The sequence below is a fragment of the Monocercomonoides exilis genome (assembly GCF_001643675.1).
Source record: "Monocercomonoides exilis strain PA203 chromosome Unknown scaffold31-1199392, whole genome shotgun sequence".
In the NCBI taxonomy this organism is placed as follows: domain Eukaryota; phylum Preaxostyla; order Oxymonadida; family Polymastigidae; genus Monocercomonoides; species Monocercomonoides exilis.
Genome location: NW_027150576.1, coordinates 506,885 through 528,574, shown reverse-complemented (window position 1 = coordinate 528,574; position 21,690 = coordinate 506,885). Strand labels below are relative to the sequence as shown.

General features: G+C 36.1%; 3 protein-coding genes across 3 annotated transcripts; all 3 read left to right on the top strand.

Moving 5' to 3' along the window:
* Positions 1–54: 54 nt before the first annotated feature.
* Positions 55–4,384, top strand: MONOS_11308 (putative protein Jade-1; the record flags this gene model as incomplete). Its single annotated transcript, XM_067863828.1, has 7 exons — positions 55–73; positions 154–285; positions 494–644; positions 719–863; positions 1,023–1,176; positions 1,334–1,561; positions 1,876–4,384. 7 exons carry the CDS (start codon positions 55–57, stop codon positions 4,035–4,037), a joined length of 2,991 nt encoding a protein of 996 aa, XP_067724900.1. The 3' UTR covers positions 4,038–4,384.
* A 23-nt stretch (positions 4,385–4,407) lies between these two features.
* MONOS_11307 (cofilin/ADF) lies at positions 4,408–5,092 on the top strand. The gene has a single exon (XM_067863827.1). The coding sequence runs from the start codon at positions 4,439–4,441 to the stop codon at positions 4,961–4,963; it is 525 nt and encodes a 174-aa protein (XP_067724899.1). The 5' UTR covers positions 4,408–4,438; the 3' UTR covers positions 4,964–5,092.
* Positions 5,093–11,861: 6,769 nt separating this feature from the next.
* On the top strand, positions 11,862–19,649 carry MONOS_14675 (uncharacterized protein; the record flags this gene model as incomplete). Its single annotated transcript, XM_067867497.1, has 1 exon — positions 11,862–19,649. One exon carries the CDS (start codon positions 11,862–11,864, stop codon positions 19,647–19,649), a length of 7,788 nt encoding a protein of 2,595 aa, XP_067724898.1.
* Between the last annotated feature and the right edge of the window lie 2,041 nt (positions 19,650–21,690).

Sequence of the window (21,690 nt, the reverse complement as noted above, 5' to 3'; positions counted from 1 at the left end):
GTTTGATTTACAGAAATAACAATTATTAATTTTTGATTGCCCGAGCTTAGATATATGGAAGAGTCTGAAAAAGGTATTTTTTTAGAAAATTTATATTTTCAACATAATATGAACTGTTTAAACTATAAAACCATTTTCTTCGAATATTATAAGATGATACTGCTTCAAACGAGGGAAATGATAATTCAAATAAAGAGCAAACACAACAACCTTTGCATGGACAGCACGTACAAACACATTTACTTAAAACAGTCTCAGTTTTAGATGATGAAATTCCGGACGATGGTTTGTTGAAATATCATTTTCACAAAATCATTAATAAATCATTGTTCATTTTGTTTTGACGCTATTTTTGCGTTTGTTTCATTACATTTTATCTATTTGGCGTTGTAAAAACGAAATTGTGATTTATCATCGTTTTAAATTTGTTGTAATAATTATTCATTTATTGCAACAATCACTATAATTTTCATATTACATTTTCTCACATCAGAAAAAGTCTGCACTGTCTGTGGCCTCAACACAGATTTTGATGACAATGTAATTGTATATTGCGATGGTTGTCAAGTTGCTGTTCATGCGGAATGTTATGGCATTACTCCAGCAGAAATGGAAAAGGAAAAGTGGTTTTGTAGACCTTGCAGGTATTACTCCTTTGTTTTTCAACAGTTGAATATTTTTAAAAAATTAATAATGAAACAAAAAAATTTTTTAACAGGAGAGGCGTTCGCCCTCGGCATTCTGATGGTCGTGTCAATCAGGCACGCAGATGCAAATTATGCGATCATATTGGAGGAGCTATGAGTGAGCTGAAGGATAAAATGGGCTGGGTCCACACATGTTGCGCAATGTATTTCCCAGAGGTTTGTAAAGTCTTTGTTTACAAATGAAAAAAATATCTTTTTTCTGTTTAACTTTCCATATTTTTACTTTAATATTCTGAATTAACTCATAATTTTATTTCTATTTTATTGCTTATATCCTTTCTTAATTGCTCTTTTATTGTGACAATCACCATAAAGGTTGTATTTGAAGGAGATTATGTTGACATTTCAGAGATTAAGAAGAGCAGGTTCAAAGGAATGTGCTGCATTTGCCGTTCAACGCAGGGTGCTCTGATGTATTGTGGCTCTGCTGATTGCAACAAGTCATTTCACATCAGCTGCGCTGTTAAAAGTGTGCATATGAATGTTCTGACTTTATTTTCAGTGATTAATTTTCTATCTTTATTTCTTCCTGACTTTTTCTTAACTTTTCTTTTTGAATATTATTGTCTCGTAAATGACTTTATTATTATTGTTATTATTATTTTCCCTGTCATTTCATTCTTCAGACAGTCTTTTCGCAGAGCCTCTCACCCATCCTTCGATGGACACAGACACGTTTTTCGTGCATTTCTGCCCAATTCACTCACCAGTCTATGAAAGACTGCCTGAAAGCCAGCAATTCATGGCCTGTGTGAGAAGAGACCTGAAAGTGTGCACAGAAGACCAGAAGGACGAGTTTCCTGGCGCACTTTCTGTGGAGAATGTCAACGGATGCAAAGACGCATGCAAAAAAAGTGTGAGAGCGATAAATGAATTGAATTATGTTAATGTTTATTTATTTATTTATTTATTTATTTATTTTTTGTACAATTTTGAATTGTGATAATTATAATGTTATTTTTTATTTTTTTTCAAAAAAAATATTTTTTTTTGTTTCAACAAAGTGAATTTTGAACTCAAATCTTTCTCTCTCTCTCTCTTTTTTTTTTTTTTTTATTTATTTATTTATTTATTTATTTATTTATTTTTCTTTCTTTTCATTCATTTATAATCATTCTTTCTTCTTTTTCTTTTTCTTATTGTTATTATTATTTTTATTCTCTTTCAGGCAAACGCAGCAACCCTCTTCCATTTCGTGAGATATCCAATCCCTTTTCTGCGCTATCTGGTTTGTTGTATCCGACGCTTTTGAGGCAAAGAAACGAAGAAGAGAGAGAAAGGCTGAGGAAAGAGAGGCTGAAGAAGCAGAGTCTTGTGACAGACTATGTGAATGGAGAGGAATTTGACGATGAAGAAGGGGAAGAGGAGGAAGATGAGGATGGAGATGACAAAAAGAGGAAAAAAGGAAAATATGAAGATGACAATGAGGAGGAAGAAGAAGAAGAAGAAGAAGAAGAAGACAACGAAGATGATGAGGAAGATGAACGAGAAAGAGAAAGAGAAAGAGAGAAACAAAAAGAGAAAGACAGAAGGAGCAAAAGAGAGAAAGAGAGGCAAGGAGATGAAGAGAAGAAGAAGAAGAAGAAGTCGATGATGGAGCTATTGAGTGGCAAGTCTTCGTGGTCGCAGCGGGTGAAGTTTCAAAAGGAAGATAAAAGAAAATCGCGGAGGAAGAAGCATACAGACGATGATGATTTCACGCTGAAGAAAGAGGAAGAAGAGGCAGAAGACGATGATGATGAGTTTGAGCTGAGTGAAGATGCGCTGTTGAATGAAGAGGAAGAAGAGGAAGAAGAAGTCCAGGAAGAATATGATGATCTGATAGATAACTATGACGATGGGTATGGCAGATCAGGAAGGAAATCAAAGCAGCCACGAGGCGGCAGAGGAAGAGGATCAGCATTCTCTTATGCCACAGCTCCTTCTTCCTCCTCCTCCTCCTCCTCCTCTTTATATCGCATGCCTTATTCCTCGTTCTATCCGATGAATCCATTTGTGCCCATGCCCTTTTTCCCTGGCCTGCCTGGACAAACGATGGGGAGAGGAGGAGCAGCAGCTGGTGTGTCAAACATTGCTCCTCCACAGCTGCCTCTGATAGGCATGCCAAACTTGCTGGGGATGAACCCTGCTCAGATGGCTGGGAAGACAAATGGGCAAGCAAATGGAAAAGTCACAGGGCAAACAATGAATCAAGCAGCAGGACAAGCAATGGGACAAATAACGGGGCAAATAACAGGACAAATAGCAGGACAGATTCCTAATCAGAGCCAAATGCACAATCCATCTCAAGCGCCTGTGGTGAATGCAGCTGCTGGGCAGATGCCTTCTGCTCCTTCAACTTCTTCTGTTCCTTCTGTTCCTTCTGCAAATTCTGCTAATTCTGTTCCGTTTGTTCCTCCTGTTAATTCTCTTCAGATGATGCAGATGAATGCGATGATGATGGGGTGGAAGCAGCCAGGTGGAGGAGAAGGGAAAGATGGGGAGAACGGAATGGGAGAAGGAGGAGGAGGGAGAGGAAGGGGAAGAGGGAGGGGAAGAGGAAGAGGAAGAGGAAGAGGGGCAGGGATAGGGACAGAGATAGGAACAGGAACAGGTGCAGGAAGAGGCAGAGGAAGAGGGAGAGGAAGGGGAAGGGGAAGAGGAGGAGGAGGGGTTGATGCATCTTCCTCGTTTCTGGGTGACAAAGGCGATGGGATGCCTCGCATTTCCTCGCAGCCAGAATTTGATCTGGATATGCCCTATGCAGACTATGATGTGGAGCCTATCAGCCCCACCACACCTGCTTATGCTGTATCTTTTCCTTCCTTCAAGACAAACGGTGAAGACAAACAGAAAGATGAGAAAAGAGAAATGCGAAGTCAAAGAGAACTGAATGAGAAAGGAGCAGGAAGCAGCGGGGTGCGCAGTGGGAAGACTTCAAAAGCAGCCACAGAATTTGATGTGCCAATGCCAACTGTGTCTCAAACAACGTATTCTTCGTTTATGTCATCAGCTGCCCTTCCGATTTCTTCTTCTTCTTCTTCTTCTTCTTTTGTCTCTTCTTCATCTGCATCAGGATTGTCTTCTTCTTCAGACATCATTGCAAAGGCCATGAATCTTTCTTCCCATTCACATTTCCATTCATCTCACAATCAATCTTCTCTTTCTTCTTCCTCTTCCTCTTCCTCTTCCTCTTCCTCTTCTTCCTCTTCTCTTTCTTCTCCACATCAAAGTTCAATTCCTTCGTGTATGCCTTCCTTTTTGCGTTCTGCCCTCGAAACAGCGTCGATGCTGAATGCTTCCTCAGATACATCTGCTCCTGCCCCTTCTTTGCCACAAGCAGATGAATAATTAGTGTTATGTCGATCTTTTCCAATATGTTTCAGAAATCAAGCAAAAATTAAAAATAAAGGTTGTGGTATTGATTTGTCTTTTTGTTAAAATTGTTAATAAATTTATCTTTCATTTTTCTTTTTGTCAAATTTTCTTGCTTCTTACTCTGCATTCTCATTCGATAAATTTTGCCAATTGTTAAAATAAATGGAAAACCACTCAAATTATCATGAATAAAAATTTTGCACTTTTTCTCTCATTTTTTAATCAGCTATCAATTTTAAAAGAATGAATTATATTTTTTCCATTTTATCAAATGTTAAGATCATTTCGAACTGCAAACATTGAAATTCTTAAACCAAAAATGGGCATTGATCATTTGTACCTTAACCTTCTGTTTTGCAAAAAAGTTAAAAGCGATGTCTTACACAACCGTTGGAGCTATCCAAGTGAAAAATGAAGAAGAAGTTCGCGAAGTTGTTGCGGATATTAAAAATGATGCAACGGAAACAAATTTCGTTGTGCTTGGTTATGAAGATGGAAAATCAAATTGCATCCAATTGGTAGCCAAAGGAACAGAAGGAATTGCTGGCGTTCTTCCTCTTATGACTCCGACATTTATGGGCTATGCTTATATTCGTGTGATCAGTGGTGATGCTGAATCTCGCCGACCAAAGTTTATATTCATCAGCTTCTCTGGAGAATCTGTCTCTCTTGTGAAGAAAGGGAAAATGGGAACCCATGTCTCTTCTATCAACACTTTATTCGGATATTCTCATATCCAAGTTCAGGCTTCACTTCCTTCAGAGCTGGACGAGGCCGATCTTATGGATAAAGTGAAAAAAGCTTCTGGAGCAGATTATGATAGCGGAAGCAACAAGGGAGGGTATACATCAAAAGTGACAGAAATTAAAGCGGAAGGAAGCAAAGCTTTTTCTTCATAATTTTGGCAAGCTAATGTTTTTAGCTTGAAAAAGAATTATATGTTTGTTTCATTTTTCTGGAGTGTTGCATGAGTTCTTTTCCACGTCACTTTTTATAATCTAATCAACCATCATTGTATCTCTTTTTCATATTTTATTTTTAGATTTTTTAAATAAAAGGCAATCACATTTATTTCCTGGAAGATGCCTTTTCATCAAATACCTAAGTTGGGAATTTTTATGCCCGAATATTTTATTGAAAGCTCGAGCAAAAAATGAGTAATTTATATTTGTGGAATACTAATTGATTTCGGTTTTATAAAAAAATATTTGCTGAAAATATAATCAACAAGTCCTCGTTTAACAGTGAAACGAGTATTTTAATTTATTTATTTGTTTGTTTAGTTATTTAGGGTCAGTAATTTATCATATGGGTAAAAATTTATTCCTTTTGGACTTGTGTTCCACCCATTATTTGAAAATTATATTTTCAAAGTTCTTTATTGTTTATTTCAGAATGTTTATTTATTCAATATCAAACAATATTAATATTTGTTTCGAATCCAATTATTTTCTTTTTTTTTTTGTGTGTGTGTGTTTTTTATTAAAGAAAAAATAATAACTCACTTTCCTGGGAAACTAATTCTGAGCCCAAACTCTGCAAGTTATTTTCTTTTTATAATAATTGAAAATAACAGGATAGAATTAGTCTAGCTCTCAACCTTGATTTTTAGAAAAAAATTAAGGAATCATTGAGAAAGCAAAAGTGAGTTACAATTTTTTTTCGAATATAAAATATTATTGAAAATCAGTTTGATTCAACTGAAGTTTATTTGAAAATTTTGACAATCCATTTTTATAATAAAAAGAATTAATATTCAGTAATAATCACATCATCATCACTCACATCCATTTCAATTGAATCAGAACAACACAAACCTTCATACCTTTTATCGGAAACAGAATCAGCGAAACAGTCTTCAAGTGGTTGACTAAATAATAAAGAATCAAAAGAATAAAAATCTGAATTATTATTATATGAAAAAGAATTTGAATTAATTGATGATTCTTAAAAAGAACATACCTAAGACATACCTGAGCTGTTCTTTACGCAGTCGAGTCTGTCAATAAACATGGAATTATGATACAAATTTTCATTAAAATTATTCAACTTTTCATTGTTTTTCTTTTCAATAAATTTTAATCGGTTTTCAATCACTTTTTTCACACTTTTTTCCGAATTTTCCTTTTTTCACACAATAAATTTCATTCAAATCATTTTCTTTTCTTTTAAATATCTTTCTAATTCTTTTATCTTCCACCATTTTTTCTTTACACATCATTTCATCCATCTCTTTTTCATCAAAGGTGCTAAGAGCAGCCGAACTAAGTTTTCCATCATTATTTGAGAAATGCAAATAATTTTTCATTCCATTGAGAGTTAGCTCTCCCCAAATAGTGTTTTCCATTTCTGTGTGTCTAAAAAATTTTCATTAAAAAATAAATAAATAAACAAACAAACAAATAAATAAACAAACAAACAAATAAATAAATAAACAAACAAATAAATAAATAAATAGTGTCAGTAATTTATCATATCCCCCGTTTTTTATCGGGACCTAAATTTTCTGGCTCTCAAGAGCACTTTTAGAAAAAAATAAATAATAGAAAATTATTTATATATTATAGTATACTATTTCTGAAAATATTTTTTCATATTTTAATTTTTGTGAAAAGATCTGGTGTTTTTTGTTTTATTTTTAAGATCAAAGACTTGCTCGTATTTCAACAAGTTTTTTGTTTTGAGAGTTTTGAGATATATCATTGTTAATAAACTTAACTTCTTTATGTTTTTGGTTATTTTTCATTGTTTAACACTTCGTTTTTTTATTATATTTTCCATTTCACTTAATTTCGATAAAATGAAGAATGCATTTGAAAAAACAAGTTTTTCGTTTATTCAAAATGGTGAGGATGGAAATTATCAACAAATAAAGGAAATTTGAAAAAAGAAAATCTTCAATTTTTAATGATCGAGATTATAATTTAAGAAAACATGTTTGTGTGTATTTTTGTGTTTTTAACTTCAAATCATATTTTTTCATTTCAAAATTTAGGTGATACACATATCAATCAGTTATTTAACTATTCTTCAATGAACAAAAACACGGTTACTCTAATTTCACAATTAATTTTTAATTTTATCGAAATTAAGTGAAATGGAAAATATAATAAAAAAACGAAGTGTTAAACAATGAAAAATAACCAAAAACATAAAGAAGTTAAGTTTATTAACAATGATATATCTCAAAACTCTCAAAACAAAAAACTTGTTGAAATACGAGCAAGTCTTTGATCTTAAAAATAAAACAAAAAACACCAGATCTTTTCACAAAAATTAAAATATGAAAAAATATTTTCAGAAATAGTATACTATAATATATAAATAATTTTCTATTATTTATTTTTTTCTAAAAGTGCTCTTGAGAGCCAGAAAATTTAGGTCCCGATAAAAAACGGGGGATATGATAAATTACTGACCCTATTTATTTATTTATTTATTTATTTATTTATTTTGATTTTTTTTTTCTTTGTTGCTGCATTCAGATGAAGACAAGGATAATAATGTGTTTTCAAACTTGACGTGATTTACTGGATGTTTATATGTGTGCTTTTTGATGTCGCTCAAAACTTATCATAGTGTTGCGAAAAATGAAAGAATATAAAAATCAAAAAATGAAAAGATATAGGGTGATTTTTTTGTCCTGACATAATTTTTGTATTTTTGATTAAAGAATAAATAGTTTTTTATAAATCGCATGTTGAAATTTTCGAAAAAATGCAACAATCAATAGTAAATTCAATCCATCAATTCTCTTTTAATAATTTTTCTGGTATTTCTTCGTTCATTATCATCTTCAAATTCATCATCTTTTAAAATTTGGGATTTGGATATTTTTCTTTTTTTCGGCTTCTCTGCAGAAAACAAATCTTTTTCAATTTTTTCTTCAGCAGAATCATCAGTTTTCTTTTCATCTTTCATCTTTTTGTATGCTTTCCATTCATCTGAAAATGCTTGGTCGGAAATATTTTTTCCATGGAAATTGAACCGATGGGATTTTATTCTCAGCTGAACTGAAGGAGTGTCAGGTAACTTCACCAATACAGAATTGGTTTGTCCAGACAACACTCTGCTTTTTTCAAATGCAGAGTGAATTGTTGAAGGAACCAATGCAGTTTGCAAAGCCTGTGGTGGGGCAATTGCAACTGCTTTTCGTCTGAGTGCGATCGAAGAAAAAAATGGAACAACATAGCTTGAATTGAAACATCTTTTAAACACAGCAAAAACTCCGCAGTCAAGTGGCTGTGTAAGATGAGTGCTGTGTGGATTAAATGAAACTACGTCAATTGATGAATCTGCAAATTTTTGCCACAGATCTGGCTGTGCTCATGAAGAATGTGAATCAAAGAGAAGCAAGCATCTATCTTCGTTCATTTCCAGCAATTTTCTTCTTTGGACATTTCCAGGCAGTTGTATCTCTTCAGCATAGTGAGCAAACAATACATCAGTCATCCATCAATCATTGTCTGCTCAGGTGTGAAGCTGCAGGCTGAGCAAGACGTTCTTTTCAGGTAGTCGTTTTTTGGATGGACAAAGAACAAGGCTTGGGAGAGAATAACCATCAGATGCAACTGCAACCACAAGAGTGGAGTTTGGCATGTTGATTGGTGTTTTGGAAAACCCGACTGGAACATCTGAAGGATGAACAGCTAGTTGTTTTGTGGAGTCGGAGAGACGTGAAGAGTGTTCATCGGTGTTGAAGATGAGAGAAGGAGAGTACTTGTGAGTGTTATGAAGCGATTACAAAAGAGAGAAGAAATTTTGAAGAGACTGCTTGTTTTATACCGATTAACGTTGAATATCAACGTTATGAGGAATGGATGTTTTAAGATCTGGATTGCGTTTGACAAAGGAAGATGGTGTTGATTTTGAAATTTTGACTTCTTTATCTTCTTCTTCTCCACTTCGAATTTTTCTGTCAGTTATCAGTGATTCCATCTTTAATTATTTTTTAGCGTAAACATAGATAAGAAAAAAATAAAAATTGAAACCGGTTGTTTTGTTTGAGCAACAGAATAACTCACTCCTGTGATGATTACTATTCTGATTATTCCGGTTATTGCGTCTTTTTCTTCTTTTGTAACCAGCTCTGATCGACCAACTTTTCCCACAGTTCTACCCTTTTCAACGGCAGTTACAGCTCGGTTTATCGATGAATGAGAGAATTCATTTATATTAGCAGAGTTGGTAACACGGCATTTTCCATCAGCAATTATTGTGGCTATACGTGCTAATCGATTTTTGATTTGACGACACTGGAATGATTTCTTCAAATCACTCAATTTCGTCAAACCACTTTCTTTTCTTTGTTTCACTACGCTCACACAAATAAAATATTGGTTATGATCTTATTTTAATATTTCAAAAAAAAAACTTTTTTTTCAATGAAAAAAAAACATAAAAATTTTTCCGATTCTATTTTAACTTTGTCAGCCCAGTTGCTATTTCCTTATCTCTTCAGGGGAGGTATAAATCAGAGATGGAGGAGCTTATTCTCACATCTTCTCCCCATCAGAGAATAGGTGCTGTAATTTAATCCAGAATTTCAGTCATTGATTTTTCCTTATATAATGAAAACAATATAAAAAATATAAAAAGTGGGAAAAATCAACTTATTGTTATAAAAAAATAAAGTCCAGGTTTTTAAAAAGTTCGTGTTAATAAATCACTCTTGTAATAATAATAATCAGAAATATTTTTCAATGAAACAGATGGTTAGGTTATTATCAAGTTCGGTTATGGTCACAAAAAATCGCGCAAAATGGATTGTGATAATAACCGAGCTTGACTGAATAACGAAAAATAAAAAAAAATTTCAGGTGTAGTGAATGATTAACTTTGCAGTTTTTCAGATATTTCTTATTTCAATCTTTGTTTCTAATTTTTTCTCCTTTATTCTTCTTTCTTTTTGTAATTTATTTTTTCATAAACACTTTCGAATTTTAGAAAATTAAGGGTTCAATAAGGACATACAGAATAATGAGAAATACGCCCTCATTAGAAAATAAATGATAAATTATCGTAAAATTCTATTGAAACGAAACTCAATCGAAAAAACAAATCCAAAATATAGTGTATAATAATTGTATTATTTCTTTTTCATAAATACAAATCATCCTGTGTGAATTCTGAAAAAATATTCCACCCCATAATAATATAAAAACTCCTGCACTTTTTCTTTTCCATATTCCGGAGTTTCATGAATATATTAAGGATTGTTTCATGATGAAACCTGCACAAACATTTATTTATTTTTCATTTTTACAAGAATGAAGAGGGAATTTCCAGTTTGTTCCAGTTTTTTAAATAAACAGAAAATTACTCATTTTGGAGGCAGATGCAGTACAAATATTTTTATTCGCTTTCCCTCCTGCTCGACAAATTATATTTTTGCAGAAACTCTGCTTTTACACCTAAACCAAATGATATGAATGACAGAATGGATTGCTTATCGAAAAATGATTCATTCAAGGTCATTTCAAGTAATTCCTGAGAAAAAAGCCATATTTTGTGTTACTGTTAGCTTTTATTTTTTGTTCTTTATGACAAATTTCATTTGCCTCAGAAAGGCTGCATTTGTCCCGAAAATGCAAAAGAAATGATTGTGATGCCAGACTCGGAATCTGAAGAGAAATCTGGCTCCACAGCTTCAACAACGGAAATGCAAAATGAATTTGAGCTTTGAGGTTTTCTTTTATCAAAATTATTTTTGATTCGTCATTTTTTGTGAAAATTTGTTCCATCATTAAGCAAAATTGGATTATTTTGACAATCATAGAGATATTCAAAACCTTCTCCGATTGCATAAAGATGTAAATAACATAACGGTTCTAAAGCGGAAATGGGAATGTGGAAAATATTTTCTTGGAAAAGAGAAATTTCTATGATCGAGCAATCTCCTAATCCTCTTATTCATCAAAACACAATAGCTGATGTTCAATAAAGGCAAGAAAAGGCTGAGTCGAGGTATTTTTGAAGGAACAGGAAAATATCTGAAAATGGCAGAATTTCATTGGATTGCTGATCGAGAATGGCTTGAAATGAGATTTATTCAAAAATAAACTGGAAGAAAGATAAATAAAGGTGAATGCAAATTTTGATGGAAAACATAAATTGCAGCAAAGAAGAAAAAGACTTGAAAAAGGGAAGATATGTGACAGAAGAGAGCAAAAGGAGGATCATTTGAAGGAACAAATGTAGAAAAATCAGAAAAGAGAAAAAACAGAGGGTATTGAATCAAAAATCAATTTCTCTTTTGAAAAAACAGTTAAAAAAGGAATTCCATGGAAAGACGTTCCAAAAAAGGAGGATTTGGAGACGCGATGAAGAGTTGAAGCAATTTTTACTGAATGAAGCAAAATAATAATGTGCAGCTTTGGAGCACACAGAATTATTTCTTAGTATTTCAATTTTTATTTCTTTTCATTTTTTGATATTTTTATATCCTTATTTGTATTTTCAGGAGCCTTTGAAATAAAGTGCAAAAAATATGGATATCAGATAAAAGCCAATAATTTAACAAAAAAGGAGCTGAGCGAATGAGGCAGTTCATTCAAACAGAATTTATTGGGAAAGATGAGATTCAAAAAATTGAAGAAAAAAAGAGGAAATCAATTGAAGATAGCAGTTTCTTTGAATAAATATAAAAATTGAACGTTTCAGAAAAATAGAAACATAAGCAGAGAATTGGATTTAGAAAATGAAAATGGTGCAGGAAAAAATGTTTTTAGATATTTGGAAAGATAATGGGTTGCTTTCAGAAATATGGGATCATGAACCATAATCATCACAAAATCAATGATTCTCTTCGTTTATCTTGTGTGTTTGTTGTCAGCCATTTGTGGCAAAGAAAGAAATGATAGATTGAGAAATGAATATGACACTTTCCATGTTCGTGGAATGGTGAAGAGTGGAATTTTGAAGAGGGGAAGTATTGTTCGAATGTTCTGCGAAATGCACAACTCATCAGTTGAATTGAAAGGGATGTTGCTTGAAAAGCCAGAAGATTGTGTGATGATTGAAATAAAAGCAGGATCATTGCTGCAGGTTGTGGGAAGTGTGCTTGAGAGAAACAATGAGTGGAATGGGGATTATATGAGGAATGGAGGAACATGCTGGCTGATAAACACGACTTTGGGAGTTGGGAATGGTCAGGAATGTGGAATGATGGGGAGTGTGGTGGAGATGGAAGGGGGTGATTTGTCGATGTTGTTTGTGAGAAACAGTGAGTTTGAGGATGTTGTGTTTTGTGGGAGTGGAGGCAGTTTTCTGAGAGATGGTTCAGGAAGTTTTGAATGCATTCAAAACTGCAGATTTGCGAATATCACAAAGAAATATGGTGAAACAGAGACAATACAAACTGGAAAAGAGGGGATGATGAGAATGAGCAAAATGGAAGATTGTGATGTTGAAAGTTCGATGAATGTGCTTGAGAGAGGAATTGTGAGTGGAACAGAAGGATCTGGTTCATTCACCTGCAACAATTGCACATTTGTTCAGAATGAAAGAGTGGATAGGAGAGTGGGAAATACAGACAGACAGTCAACAACTCAAACACAGACATATAAGAATGCTGAATGGATTGGATGCAATGCTTCATGTGGAGGAGCACTTTATGTGCATGACAATTCGAGTGCAACACTGGCAGTTGAGAATTCGTCATTTGTGAAATGCAATGCAACATCCACAAGAGGAGGGGGGATATTTGCTTTGAATATTGGAGAATGCACTGTAAAGCATTCCACATTTGTCGAGTGTTATTGTGTCTCGTCAGGTGGTTTTGGAGGTGCAGGGGCAGAAATAGAAGGAATGAAAGTTCAAGTTCTTTTTGATAATTGTTTGTTTAAAGACAATTGGTCCGGAAATGATGGGGGAGGAGTTGGTATTTTTGATTCAAAAACAACAAAAACAAAAGATTGTGTATTGAATTGTTTTTTCCAAAATTGTAGCGGGCATAATTCAATAGACGGTGATGGCGGAGGATTTATCTATTGGTTTGCAGTTGACAAAATTGTTTTGAGAAACTGCCGATGTCAAGGATGTCATTCAGATTTACGTGGAGGTGGTGTAAGTATCAAGACAGATGGATATTGTGGAAATCTTTTGTGGTTTTGCTTTTTCCACAATAACACAGCTCCATATGGAAATGATATTAATTTTGAGGACAATAGCACAGACTCCCAAATTGCTTTCTGCTATTCAACAAGAATTGAAGGAAATAGATATTATGCTGGTGGAGATAAAAGCAATTGGCTTCCAAATGAAGGAGGAAGAAGCAGATTTGTTGCTTCGGTGGAGAATCAGACAAATGCGAAAGACACATTCAGCTGTGGGTTGAATGAAAGTTGTGCATGTCTCACAATCAGCCATTGCCTGTCTCAAATGATTGTGGGGTTTGTGGAGGAAATCAAGGTGTTGAGTGGAACAGTTGTGGAAGGCAAAGGAATAGATGTTGGGGAGAAAACGATCACTGTGAATGGGGTTTCTTCATCTGGTTCAGCCATTGAAACAAAGTTCGAGGGAAGTGGGCTGAGTCTGTTTTGTGTTGGAACAGGGGAATTGAGTGTGAGTGATCTGTCAGTGGTTCACAATACATCGTTTGAAAACAACAGACAATGCATTCTGTTTGAGGTTGAGGGAAGTGGGTTGATGGATGTGAAGAGAATGAACATTTCGATGGATGCAACTCATTCGGAAGAGAGGAGCATTCAGAACTCACTTGTGAATGTGGAAGGGGGAGAGTTGAAGATGCAAGATGTGAAATGGGGACAAACATTCAGCATCACAAGTGTGATTTCACTTTCTCAAGAATCATCTGTGACATTGTCTCTGGATAATTGTGTGTTCAGCAACATTGTGAGAACATCAGCGGGATCATCGCTGATAAGTGTGAGTGAAGGGTCACATTCGATAACTCTTGAGGGATGCACGATTGATGGGTGTGGAAGTGAAGATTCTGTTTTTGGAGGGGGAATGATTGTTGAAATGGGAAGTGGGAGTTCATTGAATGTGAAAGGAGGCATTGTGACGAACTGTTATGCCTCGGCCACTCAAGGGAGGGGAGGAGGGATTGGGCTGAAAGTGAAAGATACGAGCACAGACTTTCTGATTTCATCAGGATTTGAAGGAAATCGAGCAAAATTGGGGAGCGATATTTTTGTTGATTCGATCGATCTGGAGTCAACAGCAACAAGTGGGAAGATCACTTCATTGACTGCTTCATTGGAAACAAAGAGCAAGATGCAAGGATATGAAAATTGGGATGAATCGTTCCCAATTCCACTGTGTGTCTATTTGTGGAACAACTTTTCAGCACCAGCATTTGTGGGAGGAGGATCATCGAGCCATGATTTCTCGAAGTGTGGATTTGAAGAGTTTCCATGTTCATCCATTTGGAAGGCAGCCACAATCCATTTTGAAGGGGAGAAAAAGGATGTTGCTCTTCTTGAGCCATTTATCTTTGAGGAGGAATTGGAGTTGGCTTCATATGAATGGAGCATTGCATCCAAAGAGAATGAGATGAAGTGTGATGTTTGTGATCAGAAAGAGGGAGCTCAAAGTGGATTGATTGAAAACACAGTTTCTGTGTCTGTGACTGGCATTGTATTTTCTTTGAAGAAATCGCTGATCTTTCATGAGAGTGTGTTTGAGTGCCATTCAGGGAAGCTCACACTGAATGGATGTGGGATGGAAGGAGGCGCTGAGAATATTTCAACAGTGTTTGTGAAGGCTGTTGGAGGGGCTGTGGAGGTGAGTGAGTTTGGATCAGAGAATATGAAAATTGGAGATTCATCGATATTTGTTGTTGAAGGGAATGCAGAAAGTGTGCCTTCACTGAATATGACTCATAGTGATTTTTCCGAAATCACATTTGGTGATGGGTGTGCTGTTGAGTGCCACGAGGGGATTGTTGAAGAGATGTCTGGATGCACATTTTCATCGATTTCTCGTTCGAAGGGAAGTGGAGGATGCATCAGCATTGTGAACAATGAGGATGATGATGATAATGGAAGAGATTTCAAAGTGAAAATAGATGACTGCACATTTGAAGGGTGTGCTATCACTGGAGAGGAGGGAACTGAGATTGGAGGAGGTGCACTCTTTTGTGAAGCATCTTCGAAAACGAATCTTTTGATGAGTTTGTGTTCGTTTTATAGTTGCACAGCACCATATGAAGAGGGAAGTGTTGGATATGGAGGAGGGATAATGTTGAAGATACTGAAAGAAGAAGAAGAAGAAGGAAAGGCAGGATTTGTGATATCCTCACCAGTTTTTTCATCTGAGAAGCCAAACAATGCGAAATATGGGAAGGATCTGTTCATTTCATCTCCATCGCTTGCCAAGAGCATCAAGAACGAAACACTTCCATTTGTGAAAGACAGACTGGAGTTGCTGACAGAAGACTCTCTGATGGGATATAATGGAGAAAACAAGGAGTGTGCAATCCCGTTGATCTATTTCTGGAAATCTGTGGGATCGAGTGTGTATATTGCAGAGGAAGGAAACAATGTGGTTGTGTGTGGGTTGAGCGAGTATCCATGCCGATCTGTTGATTATGGGATGAATCGTATTCACAGTTCAACAGTTGAGACGATGATGATTCATGGGGTTTGTGATGTGAAGAGTGTTATTGGGATGAATGGGATGAAGCTGGAAGGAACAAATATGGAATCAGACAAAATCCATTTTGTTCAAACTCTTGAAGGGAATGGGGATGCTGTTGTTGAATGCAAAGGGATTGTTCGATTCAGTGAATTGGGGATTCTGATTCCCAGTGCCTTTGAGAATGGAGCAAAGATCCTTATCCAGACAGGTTCAGATGCAGTCAAAACGGGTGTTATTGGATGCTCAATTCACGCAATTGGCAATGATGAAAGTGATGTGTCATTTGTTCTGATCAGTGCATTGAAAGGAATTGTTTCTATTGAAAAGACAGAAATAGCCGGATTCTCAACGATGCATGAGATAATGAGCATATCAGCTGATTGTGTGGCAACCATGAACAATGTGACATTTGAAGATATTTCATTGAGTGGGAAAAGTGCAATTGCGATGAGTGAAAATGAGATTTCTGAGAGGGAGAATGATAATGAAGGAGAAATTTGGAATATTCTATTTGAACAATGCACATTTGTGAATGTGAAGCACAGTGTGTCAAACAACCCTTCATTGCTTTGTTGTGATGTGCCAAATGAAGTGAGATTGAAAATAGAGAATTCAACGATTGACAATTGTGGATCGACAAGCTCGAATGAAGGAGGAGGAGTGTTTTTCCTTCTCAATGAGAGGGGGAGACTGGAAGTGAATCACACAAATGTGACAGAGTGTTTCTGTTCGAACATTGGGAGAGGAGGAGGGATGTTTTTGAAATCACAGAGTGTCTCGCAGAAGGCATTGCCATTTGTGCTGTCGAACATCACATTCAAGGAGAATGTTGCATCGAATGGGAGAGATGTGTTTGTGAAGTGCACTGACCTTGACTCGCAGATAAGTGAGTCACAGTTTTTGATAAATTTTGGGGAGCCATTTGTGAGGGAGCTGGCGATATGGGGGTGCACAGCAGACAATTATGGGGATGAAGAGGATCTGCTGAGAAGAGTGTTTGTGTTCAGGAGCGAATTCATATTTGTTTCATCGATTGTGGAGAACAGCAGCGACAGCAAGCAGTGTGGGGAGATGAAGGGTGCATGCTCATCGCTGAATGTTGGGGTGAGCCACATCATCCCATCGGATTATTCACTGTTATTTGTTTGGAATGAGACAGAATTGACTGGTTCGTGTTCAGCTGAGAAGGTGGCAATCAAGTCGATGGAGGCGAGCAGGAATGGGGAGATAAATGTGAGAGAGATTGAGCTTGGGAATGAGGGTGTTGTGAGAACATCGGAATCTGTTCGATTTGAGAAGGTGTCATTTGTTTTTGGTGGAATGGAGAATATTGTTTGCTCGTGCTTGATTCACCAGCTGAATGGATCTCTCATTCTGGAATCTGTTTCATTCTTGTCAGAGAGCAGAACAGAAGAAAATGCACAGACCCTTTTTGACTTTTCTCTGATTGTTGTTGAAGAAGGGTTGTTTGAGGCAGATCGGTGCAGTGTTGGCCACTTGAAATTCTCAAAGGCCGTGTTTGAGATATTGCATTCAGAAAGAGCAACATTTGAGGATGTGAGAGTGGATGATGTGGAATGCAAGAGCTCGTTGATTGAATGTGGGAAAAGTGAGAAAGTGAGTGTTTCGAGGTTTGCAGCCACAAACATTGACTTTGAAGAAAGGAGTCTGATCTCACTTGAAAACAGCCACTCATCACTCGTTTTGTCATTGATATTATCATCATTCACAAACATCAGCAGATCAACCAGCGGATCTTGCATTGTTTGCACAAGTCAGCCGATGAGTGGATTTGAGATGTGCAACTGCTCTTTTCACGAGTGCACATCAGAATCATCAAAGGGGAGCCAAGTGGCGATAACATTGACACAGGAGATATTGATTGAGTCGTGTGTGTTTGAGGGGAATCTGGAAACAGGAACAGAAGTGAATGAGATCACTGATGAAGTGTGCAAATGGAATGGGTCAGTTGTTGACTTGTCGAAGAGTGAAGCAGTTGTGAAAGACACCACGATTTGCAGCTCGTCGAAGGGAGGAATGAGAGTGAGTGGAGGCACAATAATTATCAAAGATGGAAGATTTGAGAACAACAATCCTTCGATTGAGAATTACCCATCAGTCAGAAGAAACATTATTTGCTCAAATTCTGCCTCACTAACAATCTCCAGTTTGAAAGGAGGTGATGGAGTGAAAGATAATTCATCACTTTGGATTCTGAATGAAGGATGCAATTTCGAAGGAATTATTTCCGAGAGGTCATCTCCATTCTTCATTCCAGTTCTGGTGAGTGTTGAAGCAAAGGAAATGGGAGAAAAAGTGGAGATTGTGTTCAAAGGGAAGGAGCTGCTGCCATGCGACTTGTCATTCATGGTTGTGAGGCAGATGGGAGAAGAAAAGCAGATTGAGCAGCATGGATTTGATGAAAGTGGATGTGTGTCAGAGACCGAAGTTGAAGGGAGACTGTCGAAAGAGATGATAACGGAAGCAGGAGAAGGGGTGGAGGTGAGTGTGTGCATTCTGTTTGGAGATGCTGACAAACAATCATCAACTGATTCTTTCATCCTGAAGAACAAGAGCGAATCAAAAACAAATGGAGAAGGAAAACTTGCTGAAGGAGGAAAAGAAGGGAAATCGTATTTGTTGTTGATTGTTATTGTGCTTATTGTGATATTATTGATTATTCTAATTGTGGCAGTGATATTCATTGTTCGATGGAGAAAGGTGAAGAATGAAGCAGAAGATTTGAGAGAGATTGTGAATGATAACATCAGAAAGGATCCGAAGTTGATTGAGATGGTGACGATGGAGATATCACCTGAGGAACAGTGGCGAAGAGCCGAGAGGGAGGCAGAGAAGAAGAATGAAGAGAGGATGAAAAAGAGGGTGTATGCGAAAAGCTTGGGACATTCGGAGTCATCAGAACACCTTCTTTCTGAGAGTGGTTCAACCGAATACATCTTGGGGAGAGATTCAGACAAAATCCCAGAATGGATGTTGGAGAAGGTTGATGAAACAGAAGAAGAGATGAGAAAAAGAACACCATCTCCATCAATATCTTCGACATGTTCAACCGATTCAGATTCAACATTTGTCCGAGGTGAGGATCTGTGTCCAACTACCTCATCGATGTCGAATCTGGTTGATGCAATGGCCTGCTCATCACCTCATGAGAAGCTGATCGTGGATCTGAGGGATTCTCTGTTCATGTTGCTTCATGGGAGGAATGCGAAGAAGGAGATGGCGATTGGCTCATTGAAAGAAAGAGAACAAACAGCTGCCCAGATCCTGTTCTGGGTGGCGAATGGGGCACTCCACTCGTTTGACGAGATGGAAAACCCACTTCAGTCGTTGGCCAATCTGAGCCCACACATTGTTCTATTCTCGGAACACATGGTGATTTGTATTGTGATGCACTCTGACTTATTGTCAGATGATGATTCAGATTCATCCTCTATCTCATCATCAACAGTTGTGACATCTGCCAGTGATGGTGATGATGATGATGATGATGACTCCCTTCCCTCATCTGCATTTGAAGAGGATGAGGATGCCTTCAGAAAGGAGTGCCTGAGGTGGAAGGCGCCCGAGCTGCAGATGAACAACAAGATGGGGGCGACGAAAGAGTCGGTGGTATTCTCGATCGGGATGATGGTGTGGGAGTGTGTGACGCTGGAGATCCCGTTTGGGGAGTATGAGGGTGTGGTGGCAGGGCAGAAGATAGTGAATGGGGAGAGACCAGACTTTTTGAAAACAGAAGGGAGCAATCTGGGTGGATTGATCATTGCGTGCACTCGGACAGAAAGTGAGGATCGCATATCACTGGGAGGTGTGAAGAGAGAGCTGATTGGGAACTTTCCTCCAGGAGCAGCGATGCTCACAGTGACAGATGCATTGGGGCTGATGCAAGAGAGCGAAGGCAATGAAAGAGAATCCAAGGAAATTGGAACTGAAGGCGAGTCTGAAAATATGAAATTTGAATAAAAACAATGGAAAAAACAAGAAAGGGAAGAGAAAGATGAATGAATAGGGCAACAATTGGGAGATGAGGAAAGTGAAGCAGAAAGAAGGACAAAGGAAGTGGAAATTGAAGTTGGCTGAAAGGCAAGAGTTTGCAAAAAGAAAGTGTTTCAAAGAGAATAATTGGATGGAACATGAATAGTGAACAGCCAGAAAAGACAAAGACTCGTTCAGCATGGACAAAATAATCAAAAAGTTAACAGTCAAATTGAGATATTTCTTTCAGAAAGACGAACTTTCATTAATTTGGAAAAGATTAATCGATTCAGGGAAAATGACTGACCCTTTGTTTTTGCATGAGGAGCGACTTGCTAACTTAGCGAGTGTTTGAGCAAAAGGGAAAATGCACACTCAAGGTCAGTTCATTTTCTGTGATTTTGTTTCTTTTATTGTAACTCCGACTTTAATGTTTTCGACTGCTTTGCGCAGTAACAAATAGTGTCATATTCATCATTTTTCACAATCAGAGTTTTTGTTTGAAATATTTAATTTTTGTGTTGAAATAGACATTATCTTTATTATCATCACTCTTTGTTTAAACTTTGGTTTTTTATTCTTATTAGAAAATCTTTTTGTCTATTTTTTGTTCATCTTATTTGTATATATTCATGTACCTCAAAGCAATTTTTCTTATTAAGTTGTTTTTATTTCTCATTTCTTTTTTCTATCAGCAACTTCTACTTCAATTAGAAGAACGTATTTTGATTTATCATTCTGTTTTTGATGTTTCCATCTGTTTAAATCCATGGCAGAATTTTTTGCAAATCATTCTTTTCAATGGTCTTTGATATTTGAATTAATTAACAGATGACTTTATTTCCTTTGAAAGAAGAATGTCGTAGGGTGCATATTTTATCTTGACCTCAAAAACTTATCTCAACCCTTTTTTTTTGAAACTTTGTGAAGCTTATTCCGAGCTTAGCAAAGGTTTGAAACAAAAAATAAATAAAAAAATAAATTTATCATAATTATTTTCAACTCTCTGTTATTTAATTTTTTGATAATTTTTTGTTCATAAATATTGTTATTATTATTTTTATTTTAGGACCTAGTTCAAAAACTTTGAAATATTCGCTGAATAATCAGCTACCGAACGTTTTTAGCCACAACATCACAATTCAACATTCCCATATTATTGTTTTTAAGTCTTTCAACTTTTTCAATTAAAATTTAAACCTTTTTTTCTCATGTCACTGTTTTTGCTGAAAACACGATTTTCGGAAAAAAAATGAATTATTGTCAATTTTGTTAAGATAAAAAATAAATATGAAATCAAAATTATTTTCTTTTTGTCTTCACATTTGTGAAAATAGGTTCTCTATAAAACTGCGAATTGAGAAGCAAGAATAGGGTGATTTATAAACCCGAATATTTTTTTGAAAACCCGAATAAAAAATAAATGAATTTATTTTTGTATGTTGTGTATTGATTTCGTTTTAAAAAAAATATTAATAATAAATATAATCAACAAGCTCTCGTTTCACATTTTTTCGAGTATTTCTTTCATTTTTTTCATCATCAGAAAAATCATCATTTAAAATTTTCAATGGGTTGAATTTTCTTTTTTTCGGTTTTTCTTCTTCAAACAAAGCCTTTTCAATTTCTTCATTATCTTTTTCTTCATTTTTTGATTCTTTTCTTTCATCCTTTTCTTTTTTCCATTCAATTAAAAATTCTTCATCGGTAATTATTTTTCCAAAATAATCAAACCTTTTTGTTCTTTTCTTCAGAGTGACGGAAGGTTCTTATGGAAGCTTGGCTAACACTTCGTTCCACTGATGTGACAGGACTCCGCTCTTCGTAAATGATGATTTTATTGTTGAAGGCAACAAAGAAGTTTGCAAAGCTTGTGGAAGCACATCAGCTAGCGCTTCTCGTCGCAAAACAACAGAAGATGAGGAAGGTGCTTCATAATAAGCATTTATTGTCTTTTTAAAAACAGCAAACACTCCACGATCCAAAGGCTGTGCGATGTGAGTGGTGTGGGGCACGAAGGTGACGACAT